The following is a 7,672-nucleotide window of genomic DNA, read 5'->3' on the forward strand; positions in this document are numbered from 1 at the left end:
ATCACAAAAATTATGAAATTTAGCTAAATAGCTTTTTGATTTTTTTATTATAAATTTGGTAGAAAAATATTGTTAAAGATTTCCAGACTAAGACTTTGTAATAAGTGTGATCTATCCAACATTTTGAATAGTGACTACATCCATCAACAAAAACCAAAAAAAACTATTACTTATTTCATTATAGTATTTACTTTATTTAAAAACAACTCATCTCATTACATAATTTTTTAATTTTTTTTATTGTAATTGAACAATTCAATTTTCCATGGGATTATAATATTTCTTATTTCGTTATACATTGCATATAAAAGTGAAAAAAGGGGCAAAAGGTATAAAAGCCAAAAATATAATGACAACATGCGTGCCTTCCTCTATGCCTTCTTCCATGGGCGTTATGCTTTGACTATGGATGCTGCCGCCCAATGGATATGCTTTGATTATGGATACGGCTGGCTACGGAAGTATATAAAAGCCATGACAACTATCCAATGGTTTGGTTTATGGTTTAGACTTTGTCAAACATATGTACAATGGTTTTTTTTTTGGTTGATCTCGTCTTTGTTTATGTTTCAGACCGTGTATACGGTTTTTTTAAGGATTCTTCACCTACCAGCCAACTGTCCCATCGACCTTGTGTTTGTTCAACTGGCTATAAATCAAGCGAAACTCGATCACTTCGCCAAGCCTGCCATACCAAACCGAGCTTTGAAATTGGTTGATTAGTGCCTGTTAACAGCGATGTCATCTGCGGAGGTCCAGACCCATTTCAATGGGATTGTTGAAGAGCTCATGTCCAACGGAGGTCAAATGCAGGACAAGTATATTCTGCCTCCCGACGAACGACCACAGTTATCTGACCTCTGTTTTTCCGATGCAAACTGCGTTCCGATTGTGGACCTCAAAGACCTGGATGGCCCTAACAGAGCAAGGGTAGTGCAGGAAATCCGACGAGCATGTGAGGAGCATGGCATTTTCCAGGTGAGCATGGCATTTTCAATGTAACTTTGTTAACCCTTTTTGTTGATTTTGTCTTCTAATTAGGGTGGTTTTCTCATTAGGATGTTATCGGTCCACTCTGGATATCATGGTTAGTAATAGGAAGGCTGTTGGTGGTAGTAATGCTGTAAGGATAGGTGTCTCTATAGGTGTCTCTATAACTCTGGGATCCCAGTTTTAGTGATAGTAGATCCCGATTCTATAGGTGTCTCTATAACTCTGGGATCCCAGTTTTAGTGATAGTAGATCCCGATTCTAGTGATGTCTCCTGTAAGGATAGGCGTCCCTGCTTTAGTGATGTCTCCATCCTGCCTAAACAATGAGTTTTTGATATATGTAGCTTGTTATTTGGGGATCTCTGTTCTAGTGATGTTCCCTGTAAAGATAGGCCTCCCTATAAGTCTAGAATCGAGGCTCTAGTGATATCTCGCTAAACTATGAGCTTTTGATATATGTAGCTTGCAGATTGTTGCATACTGGTTCCCATGACCATTAGTATTTATAAAAAAAACAATTCTCGCAGCTTTTGCGAATATCTTTGTTCTAATAAATAAAATTAAAAATTTCCTATACAATATCAGAAGATTGGTTAACTATTTGGAATCCTATTTGGAATCCAATAGTTAAAAGAGAGATTAATTATTTGACTTTTTTCTTTGTTCTAATAGATGAAATTAAGGGGTTTCTATCAGAATCCAATAGTTAGAAAAGAGGTTGACTATTTAGAATCCAACTCAATAGTCAGAAGAGAGGTTAACTATTTGGAATCCAATAGTTAAAAGAGGGATTAACTATTTGACTTTTTTGTGTTCTAATAAATGAAATTAAGGGTTTTTTATTAAATAGAATAGTTAAAAAAAGTTAACTATTCAGAATCTAATTTTGACTTTATGTTAATTGCTCAGTATCAATGGAATGTGACTCTTATCCATGGTAAGGTCTGGGAGCTCACTGAGCTTCTGTTCTATATGAATGTGTATTATCATGTATTCTTTAGTTGTTTTGTTACTTCTGGGGCTGAATGTTTCTGTATCAAATCTGATAAGTAGATATGGTTATATTTCTGCTTTAAGTTTTGATGAACTGGAAAAATCTGTCTCTTTATATAGTATCTGTTTCTGGGCATCTCATTGCCCCCTAAAAAATGTTATGTGTTGCAGATCTTTATATTTTCTTAGATGATTTTTTTCCTCTGAAAAAAAAATCTCTGATTCTCTGAATATTCTACAATCAGATCCAATATGGCTGCGCTCATGTCCATTTGCAATCAAATAATTAACCGTACTCGTATCCATTTGATTATCCAATATTTAGGGAATCAGTAATCTACCTCAAGATGCCTGGAATCCAATAGTTAAAAAAGAGATTAACTATTTGACCTTTCTTCTGGCCCTTGAATTTCTGAATATTTCCAAAATCTATATAAATTCAGGAGTTTTATACAAAAGTTACCAAATTCTTAACACTTAACTGATTTTTATGATACATTTAATTTATAAAACTATGATAATTATATAATTTTTCTCTGATATCTATTTGTTGGTATCAGATTGTAAACCATGGCGTGCCAACGTCGGTCATGAAAAACATGTTGGATATTGCCAAAGAATTTTTCGAAATGCCCGTGGAAGACCGCTCGAAATTTTTCTCAGATGATATAAACAAGCCAGTTCGGTTGTCGACAGGCTTCCATCCAAAGATGCGTAGCTGGAGAGATTATCTGGCCCACTCTTGTCATCCTCTGGAGGAAGTCATTAACTGTTGGCCTGAAAAACCTGCAGGATATAGGTAATTTGGGGAATTTCTGAATGAGATTTTCAGAATTTTCATTTTTTAAACTATGCATGGCCGAATGTTTTTAAATCATATATAATCAGTTAACAAATTTGGTCGAATTGGCTCAAAAAAAATTCAAAATTTGGTGATTCGGTTTTTGCTTCGCTGATTAATATGCCGGTTGCAATTTGATATGAAACTATTGAATTTACCAATCATTTGCTTTTAAAAAATTGCCAATTTATTTTTTACCTTTTATAGAGAATGAGTGTGGCCCCTCATTAGGTGGTTCCAGGTTCCATTTTCAAAAAACAAAAAAATAATTTGTTTAGTTGTTTCTATTGCTAATGAAAAAAACGGGTTAGTTTGTCGATTTCAGTTTTGTTATTGCTAAATAAATTTAGATTGGATAAGCAGATGTCTTGATGTTTGTAAGTTGCCTTATTTAGGTTTATATGAATTGTTTGATGTTTAAAACATAATTGTTAGAGCATACACATGGAATGTGGAAACAATATGAATTATAAGAAATAACTTAAAATAGCTCCCAGGAATGTTGGTTACAGCTGAAAAAACATGCATGAAAATGATAGAGTAAACACTTGTGAACAAAATCTTAACTAGAGATAGGAGACAAAATATGCAGATCTTTTGAATAGTGTGGGCTCCACGTAGCCAACAAAACTAGTGATTAAACAAGCATGTATAAGTTTGCTCTGGTACCATGTTAAACACACATATGGAATCGACAATCAATAAGATAATCGTGAGTTCCATTTTTATTAAAAAAGATATACATTTATATACATTCTTATGACTGTTGGTTTCATATTCCAAGGTCTCTTGGACTCTAGTAATAGTCAACTTCCACACCATAACTCTTAGCGGATTAGATGTCCAACAATAATTTTTTGGTTCATAGAGATCACTTGAAGTTTTTTTGAGAATTTATTGTTGATATTATTAAATTTTATTTTCACATTTTTCCATTTTTTGTAATATTAATAAATTTGATACATTTTATTTCTCATTATTTTTTATCCTTTTAAAAAAGAGGTGTCTCTAATATTTTAAATAGAGGAATTAGTATTAGAAAATTCATAATTTATTTATTATTTTTAAATAGTAATAAGCATATTCTTTATTTTTTTATTGAATTTTAAATAGTTCTTTTTAATAAATCGAATCCAAATTTAAATTCAACTTCTAACTTGGTGAATTCTAACTTAGTAACTACTTATATAATTTGAAATCAAAGGTTTTTTAATAGTATTTCTACTTTTAACTTCTACTCTACTGTACTCCACCATTCCTGTCTTGGCTTTACAAATTCTCAACTTACACAATTTTATATTTATTATTTTGTGTAACATGGAGCAGACTCTTTTTTAATAACAAACAACATGCCTGCAGATTTTTTTAATAACAAACAACGTGCCTGGACAATGCTTTTAATAACAAATCACATGGGTGGAATATGTTTATTATTTTGTGTAACATGTAGCAGATTTTTTTAATAACAAATAAGTTGTCCGGCCTATGCTTTTTTTATACGGAGAGATTGCAGGGAATTATCCCATGGATATGAGAGCATTTTTTAATAACAAATAACTTGTCCGGCCTATGTTTTTTTATACAGAGAGATTGCAGGGAATTATGCCATGGACATGCGAGCATTGATTTTAAGGCTTCTGGCTGCCATTTCTGAAGCCCTGGAGCTCCCATGTGATTACCTGAACACACTTTTTGGAAAACCCGACCACACTATGTTTTTAAATTACTATCCTGCATGCCCCAACCCAGATCTCACCCTTGGTTTACAACCTCATTGTGACCTACGTGGCATCACTGTTTTAATGCAAGGCGATGTCAGCGGCCTGCAAGTAATGAAAGATGAAACGTGGGTCACTGTAGCACCCATGCCTAATGCTTTCGTCGTCAACTTGGGAATTCAAATGGAGGTAATTGGAAACAACAAAAACACATTCAACTCTTTTTCTTTTTTTTTTCCATCGTTTAAAAAACCTTGACCGTTGGTGTTATTAATGTTATTCTTTTTTTCTTTGCAGGCAGTGAGCAATGGGAGGTTCAAGAGTGCTTTCCATAGAGCATTAGCTAGTGGTTCCAAAACACGCATATCAATTCCTACGTTCTATGGCCCTTCTAATGATGTCTTCCTCAGTCCTGCAGCATCCATGGTTGATGAAGAGCACCCTGCCATGTATAGAGGATATAAGGTTGCAGAATTCATGGAAATGTTCTACACTCAAGAAAAGAGCAGTAGATCGGCTTTAGATTATTTCAAGATCTAATATTCTGAGAATAGTGAGAAATTAAAGTTACTCAATTACATTACTTATTTTTTAAAAATTTAAATAATATAAATATAAATAACATTGGAAACTCTATTCTCAAATTACCATGTCAAATTTAAGTCTAGCTAGTCACTTTGTGGCTAAAAAAGTTCCTCTGACCTAAATTTAACCTAAATTTATAATTGAGTTGAATATATAATTGGGTTAGACTTTCTTATGATATTAAGAATGGAGATTCCATTATTATTAGGTTAGATGTTATATTTTTTATTTCAACCTACATTTGTAATTGGTTGACATACACACATGCCATTTTGGTGACATGGATGTTCTTATAAATATGAACATTACAAACAACTTTTGCTTATTTGGAAAATGGTTTCATTTAAAAACACTTTATAATGCTTTATTTTTTATATTTTTGCTTATTTGGAAGATGGTTTCATTTAACTTTTATTTTTTATAAATATACTAAATCCATTGTAGGTAAGATTGAGCTTTTGGCTAGACTTATGTGCTTGGATGGTTTGGAATTTACTTGTTTCAGGAGAGATGTGTGATTTAATGGATATATCTTAATGGTGGATGATGAAGCTTCTTATGGATCTAGGTTTTTATCTAAGTGTTTAGATTATGGGTTAATATTTCTTTATAATAATGTTAAATATTTTTTATAATGGTTATGAAGTGTTGATAATTATTGGATAAGTTGTGAGCATGAGTAGTTTGAGATATTAGTTTGATGGTATTATCTAATTTTGTTGTTTGATGTGTTTATTGATTTGTTGATGTTCTAGATATTAATGATGATATTAGGTGAGTCATTGGTATTTTTATGATGATTAGGTAGTATTGGTAACATTCATAATGATTTAATAGGATGTGTTTTTGTTACATTATTACTTATGATATATTTACATGATGGATGTTTTGATGTATGAAAATATTTGATACCTTACTTTTGATATGTTTTATGATGTATCTCTTATGTATGATACTATTAGATATCTTGTTATTGATATGGTACATGATGTATGTATTCGATGGATGTCTTTGATGTATAATAACATTGGATATCTTTCTTTTGACGTGGTTCATGATATGTATGCATGTGATCGATGCCTCGATATATGAAAAAATTGGATACATTATCTTTGACATGGTTCATGATATGTTTGCACATGATGGATCCCTTATTGTACCATAGCATTGGATACCTTGTCTTTGATATGGTTCATGATATGTATGCAAATGATGGATGTCTCGATGTATTCTAGTATTGAATACCTTGTTTTTGATATGCCTCATAATATATGCATAGAATAGGTGCCTTAACTATGGTTTGATAACTTGTTATGATTGGATACCTTTCTTTTCATATGGTTCATGTTATAATTCACCATATACGTACATGTTGGATACCTTGCTATGATTATTTCTATGGATACCTTGCCCCCATTCATTGGATACCTTTCCTTTGATGTGATTCATGATATAAGCACATGTTCAGTGTCTTGCTATGATTTATAGGCACACTGGATAATTTTGCATTGAATGGAGTTGATAATATGATTTATGATTTATGATTGGTTAATGAGATTCTTCATATGATGGATTATGTTAATGATGTTGTATGTATATATTGGTATCTTGGATTGACTAACATGTTGTAGGTTGAGATCCTAATGAAACAATGGGGAGTGAATTCAAAGGAAGGGCTCTTGTCTCAATGTGAATGGCTACATGATCCTAGTTCCTAAGAAGCTTGGAAATGGGAAAAGATTTATCAAAATAACCTCCAAAATTAACTTGGGTAAAGGGGTAGAAGGGGAACCAATTGTCATTCATTTTTACCGTATTTTAGACAACTGTAAATTCACCCTCAAGCTCAATTTCACCCTTGTATGAGTAATGGAAGGCCAAGAGACAATATTGGGAAGATGGTTATACTAAGATGAATTATAACAAAAATGGTTGGCCCATTGTTGGAAGTGGCTAGCTCATGAGGGAAATCTCTGTGGATTTAAGTATGATTTATGCAATTGTGTATGAAAATGATGAATAACGAAAGCATGTGTCTCTATCAACCAAGTTTGCATGGATTAAGAGGTTGAGAGTGTCACTACCATATAAACAGGTACTAAAGGTCAATATGTCTATCTACTTGTACTTTTTATTCGGGGCAAATTGCAAGATGCCACTACTATGTGATTGTGATCGCTAGATGAAAGTGGTGGTAAGATCCGTAGAGAGAAAAACACCACTATTGTATGGTTGTGATCACCAATTGAAGTTGGTATTAAGATTCTTACTTGAAGGGGGTTGTGATTTTTGTGTGTTCGCAATCACTAGGTCAAGGTGTTTGGTAAAATTGACTCGATAAAAGAGTTATAGTTTCTCAATCAGAGAGTGGTGGTTTTTGGTACATGGTTTTGCTTTCTTGTGCATTCATGCCCATGGATTGCATGTAATGAAGCATTTAAGAGGCTTGGGAAGACTTCATTGTAATGGGGGAGGGAGGTGAGAGGTGAATGCTCACTTGGCCCTCATGCCAAGTTTTGGCCAAGGGACTAATAGTATTTTGT

General features: G+C 33.0%; 1 protein-coding gene across 1 annotated transcript; it reads left to right on the forward strand.

Moving 5' to 3' along the window:
* The first annotated feature begins 557 nt into the window (after window positions 1-557).
* Window positions 558-5,194, forward strand: LOC149244272 (protein DMR6-LIKE OXYGENASE 2-like). The gene is made up of 4 exons (XM_089374779.1): window positions 558-978; window positions 2,546-2,784; window positions 4,412-4,733; window positions 4,842-5,194. The coding sequence occupies exons 1-4, from the start codon at window positions 739-741 to the stop codon at window positions 5,082-5,084; spliced, it is 1,044 nt and encodes a 347-aa protein (XP_089230905.1). The 5' UTR covers window positions 558-738; the 3' UTR covers window positions 5,085-5,194.
* Window positions 5,195-7,672: the final 2,478 nt, after the last annotated feature.

Source organism: Pinus tabuliformis, chromosome 8 (assembly GCF_031772625.1).
Source record: "Pinus tabuliformis cultivar Carrire ecotype Pingquan chromosome 8, CPIR1, whole genome shotgun sequence".
Classification (NCBI taxonomy): Eukaryota; Viridiplantae; Streptophyta; class Pinopsida; order Pinales; family Pinaceae; genus Pinus; species Pinus tabuliformis.

What these genes read in the sequence shown, in the direction of transcription:
- LOC149244272 (XM_089374779.1), top strand. Translation starts at nt 739, where the DNA reads ATGTCATCTGCGGAGGTCCAGACCCATTTCAATGGGATTGTTGAAGAG. An exon ending in AGGAGCATGGCATTTTCCAG is followed by an intron (nt 979 to 2,545) that starts GTGAGCATGGCA and finishes TGTTGGTATCAG; the next exon opens with ATTGTAAACCATGGCGTGCC. An exon ending in GAAAAACCTGCAGGATATAG is followed by an intron (nt 2,785 to 4,411) that starts GTAATTTGGGGA and finishes TTTTTTATACAG; the next exon opens with AGAGATTGCAGGGAATTATG.